Raw genomic sequence first — 19,251 nt, forward strand, 5'->3', positions numbered from 1 at the left:
CCCAGAGTTCAAATCCAACCTGTGGTCCTTTGCTGCATGTCACTCCCCTCTCTCATCCTGTTCACTGCTAAGCTGTCCTATCAATAAATCCATAAAAAACCCTCTGTTTTCACCCTATAAAAGGTCAATGTAACTGATAAAAGTAATTGTGTAATACTGTGTACCATGAAACCATGATGGTAATCGTACCATGAAAATGTCATACCTCTGCAACCCCAGTCAGTTGATCCGAATCTGACAGTGTGCTGAGCCTGACAAACTGAGTCAGTGCACAAACTGGACCATCAGTGAGAACAACATGGCCATTCCTTTGGGGCCATCTTCTGGCCAGATTTCACATTTTTGCCTCACTATTATCCTCCCAACTATTTGTCTTCAGAACAACTGAGCATCAGCGCCTCACAGCCTCACAGCGTGCTCTGTGGACTTGTTCTCTGTGGAGTGTTGTTAACATTCAGTCTTTTTGGAAACATCTATATCTGTATCACTCTTCAATCACGTGTTAATGACATAATGTGCTCTCTGTCCATTCTGTCACACAGATCAATAAAGACTTCTGATCAACTCTCACATCACCTTCATCCTTTGGTTTGGTTTGTTCCAGTCTGTCTTATAATAAAAAACACCATCCTATAGGCTCACGTGATCTGCTGTCAAATAGCCTACTGTACACTTTCATTCGCACGTGCACGCACCCACACACACAAACACACACTCCACAGAGTTGTTGTCAAGGGGGAAGCCCTGTAATCAATGCCTCCACAGGATGGCAGTATGAGTCTGACTGTGCGTAAATATATGTGTGTGTGTGTGTGCGTATATGTAAGCGTGTGTGTGCGTGTGTGTCTTCCCGCGTGTGCGTGAATCTGCGTGGGAGTTCCTTCTTTCGCCATTCCGGGGTGTTGCCAGCAGCACGGCACCGCTTGCAGAGGCGTCCTGGAGAGGCAGAGCCTGCGCGTCTCTCTTCTCTCCAAGGCGTCTCCTCGCCCTCTAACCTCCAGAGTCTACCCCCTCCTCCCCCCCCCGCCACCCCCACTCCCTGCTCCGCCACCGCTGCATCAGCACCCCCACACCATCGTCTGCTAAAAAAGAAAGAAAAAGAGAAAAAAAAAGAAAAGAAAAAGAAAAAGAAAACAAATTTGGGATCCAAGCATGCCACAACAGCAGCTAGGTATCCGCCTATCCTCCCCCAAAGTCACCGCAGGCGCAGCAGCAGGCTTCCCCCGTCCGAGAGAGCACGGAGACTCCACCGAGTGATGCCACTGCTGCAGCAAGAAAAGCACCCAGCTACCGCGCACATTCTCGACGCCTGCCGGAGGACCCGACACCACAGTCTCGGCCCTTGACAGAAGAGAAGAGCCCCCCCCCTCACCCCCCTCGGCTCCGTTCCCGTCCCGACTCCAGGATGTCCGACAGCAACGCAAGTCCCACCGACCGGGTGATCAAATGTAGGCATGCCAAATCCTGCACGGCCAGTGAGAGCTACCTCTGTGCCAATAATTCTGCTGTAACTCATGCTTTATGTTCTGTTTGCATCCCTGTTGCTGCACCAGTGTCTCTCATCATCATCACTCGCACGTTTTTTTTTCTCCTTTGCTTTCGCTCCATGCCTTTTTTATTATCACCTCATAATAAAAGAAGCCCATTTGGCTGGCGAGTCACCATGCATGTGCCTCTGAACCTTCCAGGGGGAGGGAGGTGGTGGTGGTGATGATGGGGAAGGGGTTGGGAGGGGGGTTGGGGGGTATCCATCCAGTACGATACGCCATAATCAGGGTCTTCCCTCGTTATTCTATTAGAATTCACCCCCTCACCGAGGCATTACCCCGTTTTCTAACGGGGGGATGTCTCTCCCTCTATGTATAGCCAGAGCTATTGTGCGACACCCTGTGCTGCATGAGCTCCATTTACGCGCTCCACTCCTAGCGGTGGTTTCGCGTTACTGAATAATACCCTACAGAGACACAACCGAGAGAGTGATAGAGAGAGGAAAAGCAGGGAGGGAGAGAGGGAGATGAGCATCTTGTTCCAATGAAACATCAAGCGGTGTGACGATGACAGCGAAAGGCAGACATAAAGGTAAATAAATGTTACGCGTAACCTGCGATCTTTGGTGTTGTGGTCTCTGCTGTGGATGTGGCGGCTGTCACGGGATAATGTTGCATGTAAGCAACGATGTAAGGAGAGGGAGAGGGGGAGAGAGGGAGGGTAAGATGCTATGGGGGACTTGTCACTCGGAGACTCAAGGATTTTTCCGCTTTCTGTCTTTGGCGTTCGTGTCCTGTGTGTCTGTCGCTGCACGTCTTAGTGGCGCCCCAGTGTTGGACGTGCCGACTTGCCTCTTCGGGTTGGCCTACATTCGCGATCTAGTTGTGTTTTTTTTTTGTTTTTTTTCGCCAAATCTGAGCCAGAGTCAGGTAATCGACCGGTTTAAACGGCAGGTAGGATGAGAAGTTTGCCAGGCCGAGTGCGCACCTCCATCCCAGTGAGTTTGGGTTTAATCACACAGGCCTGTAGGATGGACTCAGCCTGGTGTTTCTGCTGATGTGACGTTTAAAACCCGCGAGTGCACTAGATTGATTTGCGAGTCGTTTTAAAGGCGACGTTTTCTCAGTTAGGCCTAAATGTCAGCGGGGGATCGTGCTTGTCCTGTGCGTATCGCGCCTCCACGTCTCCGTAAAGGTCTCCCTGGCTTCCCCCTCTTGTGTCCAATCGGAGGCAAAATCGGGTTTAGGGATGCTGCGACGATGCTCGTGCATCCCGCCCTAATGGTGTAATTGCATCACTGGATTATGGAATATTTAATGTGTTTATGAGGGTCTGTGCCTGCTTTACGCGTGGGCGACTATTGGGGGGCGAGGAGGGGCTCCGCTCGGGTTGTGATCCGCGGAGCCTGCACAGATTGTCGTGCTTATCGGGTCACTATAAGGCTGGCATGGCAGCGGCGCTTTCACGCACGCAGCCTGTCACATGCGACGGTGCCTGGCTAGCTGGCCGTCTCTCCCACTGGCTCCCCTTAATAAACTCTCAAGGTCTCTCTGCCGGAAGAAGCGGAGCTGACAGTTGGATGCGTCGCTCGGGCATGCCCCGGTATTCCGTGCGTGCGTCGTGCTCGGAAGGGGGTGGGGTGGGCTGGGGGCGTGCGGGCTCTTGCAGTTTTTGCACGTAGGACTTCAAAGACTGCATGTGCATATGCCTACAGTATGGCTGGCCGTGTGTCTACATGGGTGCAGTTGTGCAGGGGCGGTGCGAGGAAATGTGGATCCCCGGAAATAATGGACTAAATTAACATCGACCCCCCTCAAACATCCATCCAACTGCCTTCGCCCCCACATCAGTCGCTCCCCTTCATGTGTGCATGGGTATTTTTACATCTTCATTTCTGTTTGCATGTGTGTTGTAATGCAGCTGGGCACCAGAGCTCAGCTGCCTCTACACTGGAACAAACTAAGCGGCCTGCATCCTCATGCATCATCCATCAGGCACACACACACACACACACACACACACACACATATAAATGCATCCTCTCTTACAACACAACACAACACAGCAATTCATCAGTCAGGTGAGAATGATTTAGAGTGTGTGAAGCCAGAGAGGGATGGGGGCATCAGTCAAAGACACGTCACTTGTGGCGGATGGACTGCTGCGCCCGGTAGTTCACCCACGTTATGGATTTTAGTGATATTCAGCAGAGGGAAGTGCACAGAGATGGAGCCAAAGGACAAAGCGTATACGGAGAGGATCGGACAGAGAGGCAGAGAGTGTGGGGGCGAGGTGAGGGAGAGAGGGAAAGAGAGAATGTGACAAGGCCACGGAGGAGGTGAAGTAGCCGGAGCGAGAGAGGAAGAGAGGGATTGAGAGAGAAACACGGGAAGAAGAGTTTCACACTGTTGAGTGGCAGGACATCATCCTCTCTGACTTAACCAATGGACTTCTCGCACCCTTTTTGATTCACTTGTCATGCAAAGCCGTCTGTGCGTGTGTGAAAAACTAGCAGGCTCCAGAGCCACAATGTGAGAATGTGACTCTTGCTTAAAAGTTTAGTTTAATAACTTTAAAGTAGTCTGCGCCAAATAATGCTTTATAAATTGTACATAGCAAGGCCGTCTAGAATAGAACAGATCTGCCACTTAATGTTGAACTATTTCTACAACAGTGCCACGTGGACTCAGTTATTCATTTATCATCAGGAACACAGAGAAGATACATCATGATATCAGTCTCTTTGTACCAGTACTCAACCCCAAGGTGTCTTGAGTGTGCACAATTTGGACTTATAGGTGAAATATATAAGAATTTTAGTTGAATATGACAAAATAACAGTTTTCACATTATGACGTCCATCTAAAGTTAGCATGCTAACCAGCTAGCCCCGGCCCTATGCCAGCCATATTCCATCATATAAAACATGAGGTGCTCTAAGCTCTCAGTCCGGACAGCTAGCTGCAAGGCTAACTGAGCTAACTGGCTAATGGTAGCTACAGTAGGCAGCAGGAAGCGATTGTTCTGGTACTGCCCCATATTTGTTTTGAGTGTGAACTGGACAACCTGCCAGTTACATACTGCACCTTTAATGGTATTTGCTAATAGCCTGATTACACCTATTCAAATACACACATGGAGGCTTGTGTAGAGAGTCGGGTGGGCCTAATCTCTCTGTTGATTTCCTATAAATCTAAAAGGAGGATAGAGACAGGATGCAGGACAGTGAGACCTAGCTTACAGCAGCTGCAGTAATATCTGGTGATATGCTGCCCCCTTTTGTTTTGAGTATGAATTGATAGGTGGTAAATTCTTACATATTGCACCTTTAATGATCAATTAAATGTGTGAAAAACTGGATATCCATTGAGCAGGGACAATAAGGGAAATATGGTGAAGTATCGTTGTGAGTGAGGTTGTTTTGTGAATTAAGCAGACATGGTAAAACCTGGAAAAAGTCCTAACAGCACATGTCTTGTGATCTTTTACAATATAGATTAAATGATTAACCAATGGGAAATAATGAAAATAACAATCCTCGTCACTGTTCATTGGGTGGAGCAGTCCATCATAACGAGAATAAACCAGTTGAAACATTAATTTGCTTTATAACACAGTTTTTTTCCATGTATGTGAATATGAGGAATATATTTCATTATATTGCAATCCAATCCCTTCCCCATGGTGGATGTTCTGACGTGTCAAACACAGGTGTGACTAATACCATTTACCGTGGCTGTGTTTCCCTCCACACGTCCCAGTGTCAGGGCCCTGCTAATGTGCATGCTGGCTCACTGACATGGCCCACTGGTTCACTCAAATGGAATAGCTGCATCGTTAATGTTATTAGTTACACCTGTGCTTCTCCCGGTGTGACAAGTCAAACTGTACCGAGTGAGAAATAAATGAGTTGAGTCAACGCCTTTGTCCATTGAAAAAATAACATTAGCGTCATAAAGACAGAATGTAATACATCTGGTTTCACTGGTGCTCTTAATAAAACTCTAAACTCAGTGCATGATGATGATGATGATGACTGTATAGGCTCTTAAATGATCAATTAGCTTTGAGTATATAGCTATACACATATAAACTGGGATTAACTGCATGTTTTTACCATTTTTTAAAGCAGGGCTGCCCAAAGTAGGGCCTGCAGGCCAAAGTTCGTCCGCCTTAAGGTTCGATTTCACTGGTTACGGCAGAGTGACACTGGGAAAGAAGTCAGTCAATTCAGGGAACTCAGGATCCTTGTACTGTGGAAGCCCTGAGAGGCAACTGAAAAAATAAAAGAATAAAACAAAACATTTTTCACCTATTTATTGAGTCTTGCTTGTTGTTGTTTGCCACAGAAGTGGAGTACTTTTGCTGATTTTGCTCGTCTCCATCTCTTAAACAACATACCCATCCAGCCCCAGTTGCTACACTTGTCACTTTAAGGGAATTGCCTGTCATATGATTAGTCAGCATAACTTATATATGTGAGCATAATACAGTACAGAGCTACACAGAGATTATCTGGCTGCCAAATGACATGTATCGGGCAGGGTGCCAATGCGCTAAAACAGTTTGATAGTTTCATAAATTCAAATAGCAACCTAGCAAAGTCCTTTGCTCCCTCGGCTCACGTTGAGAAAGTAGTCCCTATTAAGAAGTACCATTTCGAGGTGTAGAGATGATATTTATCATTTGTAAGTTGTGACCTTTTAAACATATCAATGAGTATGTGAAGAGTGGAGCCATATCCAATATGCACACATGCATGTATGCATTCATGCATGCTCAAACGATACACACACATACACACACACATACACACATACACATCACCTCTGGCAAGGCTTGAGGCGCACTGGGCATATTTCCTTTTAGTGTAACATGCTGTCCCATTCCCTCACGGTTCCCTCAGAGCCTTGTGTGAGCTGAGTGTGTGTGTGTGTGTGTGTGTGAGAGAGAGAGAGAGTATGGGCGTGTGTGTTGGATTTGGGTGTTATCCTTGTGAGCCAGGGGTCCCACCTTGACAGGTCTCTGTGTGTGTGCCCTGTGAGGAGGGTAGCAGGGCAAGGGGCTATTTATAGAGAAGGTACTCCAGAGAGAGAGAGAGGGAGAGAGAGAGAGAGAGAGAGAGAGGGATTGTCTAATGAGGACAGGCTGTTAGGGGATGGGCCGTTGTTTCTGTTCGTGTGTGTGCGTGTGCGTGTGTGTGTGTGTGTGTACACAGATGGTCCTTCATGTGTGTAGTGTGCATTAATTGAATGACTTCAAACACATCTTTAGTTGTCCCCCCACCACCACCTTCAAAGACTCGTGGATCTATGTTAGCTGATCTGGGTCAAAGATGGTAGATAAACACAGACACACACACACACACACACACACACACACGCACGCACACGTGCACAAAATATGCATGTGAACAGTCGTATCTCTTCGCTCTCATACACCCCAATTTTTCCCTCTCCCTCTCTCTCTTCCTATTCGCTGTTCTCATTCTTTCATCCCTCAGTTTCTCCCCCCTTCATTTATTCATGCAGAGACAGGCAGCGGGATGAACTGATCTTCGGAGATGTGCGTGTGTGATCACTTTAAATGAGGTCCTGTAGAGGGCAACACATCTAACATACAAACACACACACACACACAGGCATGCCATCAGTTCTGGTCGATGTCATTGGATGAACACCAGACAGATACAGTCTGGGCAGGCACAGTAGTGCACTGTAATGAATTGATTCACAGGCTGCACGTAGCATATAAAGGCCCATACTGCATGTGCTGCTGTAATTACTTTTTATGCATCATGTGCGTCACTGTTTAATATATCCCTCAGCACCAAAGATGATTTCCTTTTCCGTTAAATGACCTGACGATCGGTTGATTAAGGAGCACACATTTGTGCTGTTTTATACCTATTTAGTCATATTTCTCAACATTTGGAGGACAGACACAAATGAGGACAGATGGATCACGGGTGACTTCTACAGTCATTTTGGCAATCTGTCTGTTCTCGCTTGCTGTCACTTCCTCCATCCTGCAGCAGCAATGTGAATGGTGTCCCTGTGTTATTAAAAGTGATGAAATATCCCCATAATTAACTTTAGCCATTAGGGAGGATGCGCACAATAACAAGATGATTCTGATCAGATTCTGCTCCAGTTAGGCTATTAGGCCAGCCCAAACAAATTTAGGAGATTTGGTTGAAAGCCATGTCATAGATTTTTTTCTCAGGCTCCCCCCCCTCACTGCGCTGTGATGTGGAGATTTTTGGCTGAGCTGGCAGCTTTGGCGCTTAATAAATTCCTCACCGGGGAGTTCAGCGATGGAGAGTGGGCCAGAAGACAAAAGCAGTGCAAAGAACATTAGGAAGGAGCTAAAAACGCTTCACCTCTCTGCTCATCTTACACCCCCTTTGGTCAAGCTCACCTCACAATGCACACCATGCTTCATGTGATTGGTTGCTTCAGTGGAAAGGACAATTCTGGATGAATTACTTTTTTTCTTTTTTTTTTCACTCCGCTTACCCACACTTCAGAAAGTGCAGTTCACCGTGTTCGTCATCTGCTCTCAGACGAGGGACAGCTTAGACTGTACTGTCAGAAAGAACAGTTCCCTCGCAAGGTTGAAACACTTGGCAGCATCGCAAAGTGCTAAAAAATGCCTTTGTGCAGCATTTGTGAGAAATACTATCCACCATCACTCTGCTCGAGAAGTGTGGCATTTAAGTTCTGAGCTTGCATTATGTCAAGCTAACCCCATCTCGACACTGTTTAGATAAATGATGTGGAACTCATTCTGACAGTATTTTGTCAGTTTGTCCAGTATTTAATTCATCTCATGTATGTATGTATTAGGCAAACACACATTAATGAACATTTCTGTCAGTTAACCAGTGATAGCCATCCAGCTAATTTTCATCCACAGTACTTTAGCAAGATCTTCTGAAGCCAAACCCCACCAGTAAGTTCACACTAAACATGGATTGTCATAGTTGAAGCTTAGTAGCCTCTTAGTCATTAGCAGTTAGCTCGGCTTTGTTGATTTTAAGTTTGAATCGTTACTTAATAGGGGCTGTAAACAGTGACAGTTGACGGCTACGGCTCCAAACTGTGTATGTGCAATTCTATCTTGACACTTCCTGATGTTGTAGCCCAACAGTCTACGAGGTGAGAACACCTCGTAGACTGTTGGTACAGAAGTAGCCGTTGTAAGACTTAAATGTTGCTTAGTGAACGTCAATCCGTTGGAGTGTTTGGACCCTATAGTTGTCCCTCCACCATCACTGCTTAAAGTCCCTTGCAGACTAAACTAATGATAGCTGCTGTCGCTCTCTGTTAGAGGAGCTAATGAGGCACTCGAGAATGTACATGAAGTTGCATCCTTTGAACTGTCACGGAAAATCTGCTATATATGCGTATGTATGTATATATATATAAATATATATATATATTCATATACACAGTGGCCTTCTGCACAGGTTGGCCAATTGTCTTACAGTCAAACAGGATGACACCTCATGACAAGTTTCAATCTAGAGAGGACTGCAATAACTTCAGCTTGCAGAATTAGCTAGAACTTTGGCCTTTTTTGTTAGTGCTAGCTTGAGAGTGTGCATCAAGCCAGCAGGACAAGTTGCTCCATCAGTGCCTGATGGTGTTTTTGAGGCCAAAGGGTCAACAACTGCCTAAATGTATTGTTAACAGCTCTTCAGTGGTGTCTCAGTGACAGGAGGACAATACGTTACTGACCAGCCTGAATGTGACATGAAATTGTGTTGTAAAGGGTCTCTGTGGAAGAGGAAGACCAGACAGGAGTAACAGAACAAGCTAAGAAAAAGTTCCATTGGTGAATTTGAAAGCATTACAAACTTTACCAAACCAAACAACAACACTACAGAACAGGATAAGGTATTTGAAAACTCCTTCTGACAATGATACATTTCTCTGTCACATCATAATACCAGGGACCAGCTGATCCCCGTACTGTAAGTGATGAAAACTAATCCAAAGGACCAGGCTTTGTGGACGAGGTGTTGCAAAGAAAAACAGTAAACCCCTGCTGCTTGTTTTCATGCGTCACTGCTCGTGCACCAAGAAACTAAACTTGTGATAGATCTCCGGTCTCACACAACAACTGCATGTAGGCCGGTCGCACGAGACCACTTGAAGCTACTGAGCGCATTGAGCCGCCAGTGGGTGCAATTTGCTCTGCACAAGCTCTAAAATGATATTCATCTTCTTTTAAAAGTGATAAAGCCACAATCGTTTGTGTATACAGGGACCAAGCAGGTTATGACACGTCCAATTCAGTTTTTAAAATTCAAATAGACATCCTTTGTGATAAAATTGTGGATAATGAAAACGAATGTTTAAAGCCCTTTTTTAATTCGCTTCCTGCTCTTTGAAGTTTGTTTGTTTAGAAAAAACACATTTCCCTTTCTCACTTTCTCGTGCTCGACTTGTTCTAAATTGACTTATCAATGAAGTCCTTTACATAATTGCTTAATCACAGAGAGTTTTTTTTTATACAGAAACCAGCAGGATACAAAAGCTCCATTAACACAGACGGGAAACAAAAGGATCCCACTTATGTGCAGTGTCTGTGCCTTTGTAATAATGGATTTTTAGCCATCGCAGCAGCGTGGCTTTAGTGAGGCGATTCCAATCTGTTGGCTGGTACACTTCCAGACTGAAATGTTTGACTATTGGGTTGATTGCCTTGATATCCAGTGTAGATATCCATGGTACCCAGAGGATGAATCCCTGTGAATTTGGTTATTGGCTGACATTTCCTCTACAGCCACAGTCTGACTCACTGGATGTGGACTATGTACAAGCCTGCCAATGACCATCTATTTCCGTCAGCATTAATCTCCTCCTCCACTCTCCGCCTATCAGCATTTTCAAAATCCCCCATTGCTACGGAAATCAATACCAACATCCTCGAGGCTAGCAACAAGCAAAAAATGGCAAGTTACCCTAACCTTGGCCGCCAACAGTGTGAATGTGAACAAGCTAGCAGTTGTTAACTTTTCTTTTGCAGGGATTTTGCCATTTTAACACCAGGACTCGCTTTCTTATGTGCAAATCTTCCACCAAACAAAGTTCCCCTGACAGTGTTTTGCAGGGCACTGTTACTGCCTCCTGGGTTTTGAACCGCCAACGATGATTGTGGTTTAAAGAAGTACAGACAAGCAGAATTTCCCACTATACCAGAATGATACTTGGTTGAGCCAGACCTTTCTCCTGCACTGTCACAGCCAATATTGGTTGGCAACTTGGTGACTTTGACGCTAGATTTAGCAACTTTTTAGACCCTCTTAGCAAACTTTATTGTAAAACGCGACTAGTGACAAATTTAGCATGTCATTCGGACCATCAGGGAAACGGTGGGAGATATATTCATATATATTATATTGTAATTAATTTCCATGCATGCTGCTCAGAGTAAACAGAGAGAAAGAGCAGTCCATTGCTCATCTGCCACAGTGCTGGGGTCTCTCCCACTCCTTCCTTCCCATGTGCAGGCCGTTAGTAGGTGTGGGGCAGGCAGGAGGACGCCGCCAACCGCAGGAGTTGGAGTTCAGTTGGAGTTAGTTTCTATGGTTAGTTTCTTGCTTTGAAATTTTCTCTGTATAGGAGCTTGTAGATATGTTAATAGTTTGTTTGTCATATTTCCTCTGGATCTCTCTGTAAGGGTGATCTCTAGCTTGTGAATACATAAATAGTTAGTTTGATATTCTCCCTCCCCCCTACAGTGTCCTAAAGGTTTTAAATCCCTTATATATGACTTAAAGTGACCTCTTCCTTGCTGTATCGGTTGACTGCACAATGACTGCATCAATATGTAACTGAATGTTTAGTGACTTTCATTGAAAAAAATGGACACAGACACAAACTGTAGAGAAAGATGTGGCTAAATTCAAATCAAAATTACTAAAATACTATGGTTGGTGTCTAAATACCTGCAAAATGAATAATATTCCCTTCAGCTGTACTTTGTATTTAGTGCTAATTAGCAAATATTAGCATGTTAACGCGGTAAATTAAGAAGCGTCACATGCTGTGAAAATAACTACTTTTTTCTTTACACATTTTTCGTTCTTTTTTGAAAAACCTAATCTGATTTGACATACGTACGTACAAATACGTTACCCAGGTCTTCCAAATGGCTCACAAACTGGTAAGCATGTGATGACCAGTTGTTTAACTGAATGCATATACCATATAATATAAATGCAATGTTATAATAAATGTAAATGTGGTTTTCTGCATTAATGTTGTGCTCCAGGCCTATGAATTTTGATGCACAATGCTTTTATTATGACAAGTGAGAACCATATTTTTGCTAAACAAAAAAGCTTTTGGGAAAAAGAAGCTCTACCAACATGTTTCATAAAGTCTCATCAGAATTTAAATACTAAATTCAGATGAGGTTTCTTCATAATTTACAGCTTGAACAGCTTTCACTCTGCAGCTTTTCCAAGTGTGCTCAAACCCTTTAAGTCTGAAATCCACTAGTGTTCCCTCTCGAATTGTGCGCTCATCAGATGGTCAGTCGTCGAGTACAAAACACCTCCTCGGTTTGACCGTGCTGGTGCTGAACCTCTCCTCTCTCCATTCCCTAACTGCCAAGTATAGTTTTCCCAAGTATAGTTCCTTCCCCAAGCTCTGTGTCTCTGCTGCTCTCCACTCTCTCATACCTGCCCTACTTTCACACTGCACACACAATTTACGAGTTTCACACTCCTTCCCTCTCTCTCTCTCTCTCTCTCTCTCTCTCTCTCTCTCTCTCCTTCACACACACACACACACACACACACACACACACACTGGAGGCCTCAGCTTTACCTCAAACCAGAAATATACATACACACATTGAGCTCATGTATGTGTGCAAGCTTCAAAAGAGCACGGTAGCCTTTCTCGCAGTGCATGCATCTTTTTGTGACTGGTACCAGCAGCGTTACAGTTTGTACAGCACAGCGTGGTGCAGCACAGTCGCACAAGACAGTACATTACAGTAGATTGAAGGAGGAGGTTTAGACAAACACTGACTGAGCCCTGTTGGTTCCTTTTATAAATAAATATGAAGTCACACATGCCAACATGCATGAGTAATTCTCTCTCTGGCTTATGTTCTCTGACAACGTGAGGGTGCACAAAGCTTTTAAAATATCAATCAGTCCCAACCTGAAAGGCAAAACTGGTTTTAACATGTAGATGTCGATTGAGGGAAAACAGAGCCTTTAGCAGCTTGTGGACTGCTTGTGGTGTCCTGGGTTGTCTCAGGGTGCTCGTGTGTGTTGTATTCAGTCTTAAGGTCCGTGAAAATGTGTTGCAGTGCGGTCGGGGCAAACCTATAGAGCCCTTAGGTGCCATTATCTCTGTGCTTAGTGTACCCTGGGATCTGTTTTGTTTAAGGTTTTCTGGGATGTTCTGGTTTGCCAACATGGTTAAAATGCTCATAGGCATATTTAGTGTGATCCAGGACAAAAAGGTTAATATGTTCCCCCCTTTTTTACATCCAAATGACTAGATAGTCCTTTAGTCTGAGAATACCAAGAGCAACCGTGACTGCATGATTTGTCAGAAGCAATTTTCACCTTCGGACATATTTGAAATTTTGAGTAAAACCCTCTTAATCACACATCAAGTGTTGGTTTAGGTTGATTGTAACCACTTTCTCCTACATTTTTCATGCCCTCCCTGGTTCATTTAGCAACGCTGGCTAAATGTTGCCGATGTTTCAGTGGTGATTACTTAAAACGGTGCCGTGCGGTTTCATGTGCTTCCTTTATTGGAAAAGAATAAAATGTGAGCATCGCGTTAACGTGTAATGATGGACATCAGTGTGATTGCTCACTGAAGAGACTGTGGCCCGTTGCAGCGACATGGAGAGAGAGAGTCAGCCAGAGAGAAAGAGAAAGTGAAAAATTAACTAAATAAATAAATAAAAAGGAGAAGGGGCAAGAGGAGAGAGTGCAAAACAGAGACAAAGTGACAGAGAGTGGAAGTGTGTGTATGTGTGTGTGTGTGTGTGTGTGTAGAGAGAGAGAGAGAGAGAGGGAGAGCCAGGCCTAGTTTTTAGTTTGTGATCTAGGCCATTATCTGTGTTAGCACTGGTGGGGCTCCAACAGGCTCTGTGGATCCTGCATAACAATACCTTTTATGAGCTTGTATGTGTGTGTGTACCACTGTAGGCTCACACACACATATGCAATCATGCGTGTTAACACCATTGTGCCATACATGATCTACGCATGCGCCCCTGCGCCTCTGCCTTTTGTTTCTTGCCACTGAGTTTGTGCCTGTTTGTAAAGACCGCTCATCTGTGTGTGTGTGTGTGTGTGTGTCTGCGCTTTGTCGAGTGTGCCTTCGTAAGTGTGTATGTGACTCCTCACGTGCAGCTGTGCGCTCTTGCTGTATCACCCCCGTCGTCAGTCAACCCCCCTCTCCAGCAGCGCCCTGGGGGCCTTCATTATGTAAGAAAGACATTACTGCAGAACAGAGGCAGAGAGGCAGAGAGACATTACTGCAGAACAGAGGCAGGCAGCCCTGATAACTCTGGCAGCCCCGGCTTTAATACAACCCACCTAGGCCTCCATAACACACACACACAAACACACACACACGCACAGTAAAGCCTGTAGCAGGGGTGTGATCAGGATAATGGTGAGGACTGAGGGTTTCTGATGTTTGTGGCCAAGCTTGTTGAAGAATACAGGAAATCTCAATAAATCATGTTCTGCATTATAATAAACGTTCTTCTCTTTTCTTCAACTTTCCCTCCATAATCTAACTCACCCTCATCCATACGTCCATACATTCCTTCAAACTCCTTCCCTTCTTCTCTTCTCTCAAATGATATCTCTTTCCTCCATCTTGGATTCTCCTCTGTCTCCATCTATCTCTACACCATCCCTTCCATCACTCCCAACCTCCCCCTCCAGCGGTCCCCTTCCCCCTGGCCCACCGGCTGACCATGAAGGAGGTGTTCGACGCCGAAGGCCGGCCGAGGGTGGACCTGCTCAAAGCTCACCTCACCAAGGAGGGCCGGCTGGAGGAGGCCGTGGCCCTGCGCATCATCGATGAGGGCGCCGCCATCCTGCGCCAGGAGCGCACTATGTTGGATATTGAGGCGCCAGTCACGGGTACGGTATTGTGATAAAGAACGGACGACGTAGGGAACAATTAATTAATTTTGCTCAACAGAATTTAAAGAGCTGGATGGCTTTTTTTTTATTTATGCTTCTGCGAAAGGCTTTGGTCATGTCCATGCTAACAAGACTCTGTCCTCCAGCTGCTAAAGTACCCAATCACATTTCCCGACATTACAAAATTTTGCAGATGCACAACATTAAAAGAGAGTGCAGACCGACACTTTTTTGTGTCCAAAATACATCATTTCTGTTGAGCAAACTCATCAGAAGTGCACTACCATGAGTCAGGCTTAACTGTGCTGTTAGAAGCTAACCCTGATATCATTTAAAGGAACAGTTTGACATTTTCAGGAATATATTAGCTTTTTTGTCAAGATTATTGTAAATACTTTGACACTGCTGTCTTGTCTTTAGGAACATATGACACTAGACAGAAAACCAGCAGGTAGCCAAGCTTAGCATAAAGACTGGAAACATCTAGCTCAGTAATCAGGGTGTAATAGCTTTAGTGTAATAGTTTAAAGCACCCCCATTTTACGGGGGGCTGTGTGCTCGACCATTTATTAGCCAGGAGTGCTAACTTCCTGGAGTCTCTTCTGGTTGCCTGGCAACTACTCCTGGCCAAGAAATAGTGCAGTTTTTGGACGGATTAAACAAACTAAGTATAACATGTTATTAAATGAGTTGCAGTCTATCTGTCAGTGCTGGGTGACAGATAGACACACAGAGTAAGGTTAGCTGTTTCAGCCTGTTTCCGTACTTTATGCTAAGCTAGGCTAATCGGCTGCTAGCTCCAGCGTTATACTTGATATAAAAATAAGAGAGTGGTACCGATCTTCTCGTCCAACCCTTGGCAAGAAAGTGTTTTTCTCTAAATGTCAAACTATCCCTTTAAAAACGGCTGCAAAGGTCCCACTGGGGGAGACAGAGATAGAGAGACAGAAGAATGCAGCTGTGGAGAAAAGGCAGAAAGATCAGTAATTATGTATTAATCAGATTCCATTCATCGATTCATTAATCTGCTACGTATCTGCCACCCCGTTAATACGAACTGTTGTTCAGTCGCACTTCACTGAGAGAACCAATTGGCACTTATGCACCTCACAATAGCGGGCGTAAGCATTGGTAATATCTGCATGTATTCCCTTGCCAGGGAAATGTATGAAGCGAGGAGAATGTCAGAGGGAGGAGGAGGGGGAGATTGAGATCGATGAAGAACAAAATGGAAAACAAGTTTTTGAGACGATGACACAGAAGACAGACAAGCAGGCAGGCAGACTCAGACGCTCTCAACCTATTGACACTGCTTGGTTAATGTACCTGTGCTCCTATGGTTGTGTGTGTGCGTACGTTTATGCAAATGCAAGCGGTGAGATAATTCTGTGTGGGCTGTTGGACCCACGCAGTGTGGGAACATCGCTCGGCTTTCACAGGTACAGATCCCCGGGGACGAGGACAGATAGACAGGCAGATGGAGAGACAGTCGATCATAAGCAGCTTAGTGCCGAGGTTCTCAAACCTGCTCGTTCCCAATGAGAAACATATTGATCCCTGTTTCCAAGTTTCTACACTTGTTCGGATTTTGACCTCAAAACACCCACTCGAGCGTCAGCTATGATTGGAAATAGCTTATAGATTTCAGAGATACAACTACAGAAAAATAGCGCAGGTCCTCGCAGGTAGGGCTTCAAGCAAATGTAATGTTAAAGAGATATTCTGAGCAGTTTAGCACTTTGACAGAGTCTCTGTGGAAATGTTCTGAGAGAGAGTGACCAGCGAACAGACAGGCAGGTAGATGGGTGAAATGTGAACTGACAGGCTTTTAGGGCGTCACATGAAGACTTCTGGGAAAATACTGAGGCAGGTCTGAGGAGGCAGACAGGTACGGCTCAATTTCACTCATGCCATTTTGCATTCCCAATTCCCAGTTCAAATTAAAGCAAATGCTTAGGAGTAGATGCAGAAACCAGACATTAACGTGGCAAGCAGATGGAGAGACAGACAAGCGTAGCGGGCCAGGCAGATGCTAAAATGGCCATCGTAAAATGGCTGCACAAGGGACCTGTGACATCAAGTAAAAGTGAAAGGAGAGGACAGACAGATGGAGAGCGAGGCGGACGGGAAGATGTATGCTGGCACATCATATAGGCAGACAGTCCTGAAGACTTTTGAAATATGAAGTGTTCAGTATGTGAAGCCTGGTCTAAATTAGATCCAAAATGCCTGAATGTGAATTGAAACAAATCTTTTGGGGATGCAGGTGTTGAAACGTGCCCAGAGGTCAAAAGTCTGATTGTTGTAAATGTGAAGTTAGTGACGAAGGTAAGTTTATACATCATGACTAGAACAAATTTCAATTATTGTTCAACATCTAATCAGCTAAGTGTTAACGTTGCAAATGGTGACGACCCAAGTGCAGACGCAGAGGCAGGCAGGAAGACATAACGAAAAGCGAGCTTTAATGAACTGAAGCTGTTTTCCAAAATAACAAAGGCAGGCAACAAAAAACAAAAGGGCTGGGAACAAAATGCAAGAGCAAAACTAAGCAAAGTACAAACCAGGATGACGTGAGGCACACAGGCAAAGCGGTAGAGGCAATGCAGGTAAAACACAAGGAGGAAACAGGACTGGGGAACTGATTTGGAGACGGGAAAGTAAAAAACACAAGCGTCAGTACACAAGGGCTAATAGACTAATGAAACACAGATGTACACAGAAAAAAGGGTGGGAAAAAAACAAAGACAGGAAGTGGAACGTCATGAGACACATGAGGATGTAATCTATAAGTAAAACAGGATACGACTAACCAAAACAACCATGACACTAGGGTTCAAGGTTCATTTATTGGTCCTCCTACAACACAGGGTTTTGCCACGAAATGCAGGCCGCAGTTCCTCGCTGCAACACGAGAAAAACTATTTTTTATGACGGCGTGCGGAGGATGAGTTAAAGAGTCTCACAGCCTGAGGAAACAAGCTGCTCTGTAGTCTGATGGTACAAGTTGTAGTGTTTTAGGTGAAAATAGTGTACAAGCAAAGAGAGGCCTATTGATGTAGACACTAAAATGTGAGAGGATATATTTTTGTTTAAACAGAGATCTCAAAATGATTGCAATAGATGGTGTCAGGAGGATTTTGTCTTGCAGATGAGAGATGTTTCTAGATCAGCAGACATACCTCTGCAGATGCAAATCAGACCATATGGAGCCACTGAAGCATGGACGGTCCCACGTCTTTCAATTGAATTGTGGCAACTTAACATGTGGCAGGTGCACACTATGGTCTTTACGATCCTAACGCTGTCGCGTGCTGTTTCCACAGTGTGTGGAGATATCCACGGCCAGTTCTTCGACCTGATGAAGCTGTTTGAAGTGGGAGGATCTCCTGCCAACACACGCTACCTCTTCCTAGGGGACTATGTGGACAGGGGCTACTTCAGTATCGAGGTGAGGATGGGCACTTTACCACGTACTTCACTTTGGCATATCACTACAAAATTTCCACTGCATTGTGTGTATACAGTATCCAGTTTAGTGCATATTGCCCTGAGGTCTACACTTTCCAGGAGCGAGGTTTATTTCACTACAGAGGTGTACAGTTACAACACTCTGCTGTATTAAATGCATAATAGTACAATCGTTACTTGAGATTAGCACTTACACATCACAGTACGTGCCTGAAAATGCACTCATACCGAGGAAATTAAAATTTGCGGATGAGTCAAGGTCGGTAATTACTAACAAGAGTATAATACGCTGCTTACTGAAATGTAAAAGTGGAGATAGCATATCCAGAGGGCTGTTTGGTCATTTGGTTCTTTAAAATAGACCTGAGTGCAATCAGGTATTTTTGTGATGACTCTGTCATAGAAATGCACCGCAGATAAGGAGTGTGACTTGCATCCATAATGACCTGAGCACATGGTGAATGTCTTTGCTTGTTGAGCTACTTGGTCACCGTGGCATAAGGGACATATCATTTGACACAGAGTGAGTTTGGAGGGGAGGGAGCAGTATTTAGGCCACCTTCCTAACACACTTCAAGGGCACATAGACAGGGGACATAATGTGGAGCTGGGATGATACTGTGTGAAGGTGAGAAAACACCCTCTGAGAGCATTTGTGGGGTTAACAAGATGATAACATAAACATGTTGGATGATTTTGATCTTCTAAAAGATGTCAGACAGCTGTTTCCTGATCATCTGAATTTGATCTGCATGCTCCTTCTTGTCGAAATCCTGTTTATCTCTATCTCTAGACCGGGGTAAGGATCAATTCACTTCTGCTCAATTAATTTTGGCAGTGGATGGTTCATTCAGAGAAGGAATTCCCAGTAACGGCTCCGTCGTGATTCTCTGTCTCACTTTGCATTTCCAGTTCGGATTTAATGAGGGAAACTGAAAGTGAAATCACTCCAGCTCTGCCTCATACAATTACTCAGTGGCAATGATGTGCTAAAGTAAAAGCTGTTTTCACTGTGGTGTGTGGTTTACAGGAATAGTCGACATTGTGGGGAATACCAGTATTTGTTCTCGTGTCTGTTGAATGTGAAGGAGACTGTTAGTTTAACTTAGCAGAAAGACTGGTGAAGGCAGCTAGCTTAGCTT

General features: G+C 44.8%; 1 protein-coding gene across 4 annotated transcripts in view; it reads left to right on the forward strand.

Annotated features, from left to right (window-relative positions):
* The first annotated feature begins 1,032 nt into the window (after nt 1-1,032).
* Nucleotides 1,033-19,251, forward strand: part of ppp3cb (protein phosphatase 3, catalytic subunit, beta isozyme) — a 37,351-nt gene continuing 19,132 nt past the window's right edge. Inside the window, exons 1-3 of one of the 4 annotated variants that reach the window (XM_084353761.1) lie at nt 1,033-1,448; nt 14,435-14,635; nt 17,965-18,089. In XM_084353761.1, the coding sequence (XP_084209887.1) occupies nt 1,406-1,448; nt 14,435-14,635; nt 17,965-18,089 (369 nt within the window). In that variant the 5' untranslated portion in view covers nt 1,033-1,405. Of the gene's footprint in view, nt 1,449-1,909; nt 2,080-14,434; nt 14,636-17,964; nt 18,090-19,251 lie in introns of those variants that run through there. The other 3 variants (XM_084353759.1, XM_084353762.1, XM_084353760.1) reach the window with 3 other exon arrangements.

This window comes from Pagrus pagrus (assembly GCF_965226575.1).
Source record: "Pagrus pagrus genome assembly, chromosome: 5".
NCBI lineage: Eukaryota > Metazoa > Chordata > Actinopteri > Spariformes > Sparidae > Pagrus > Pagrus pagrus.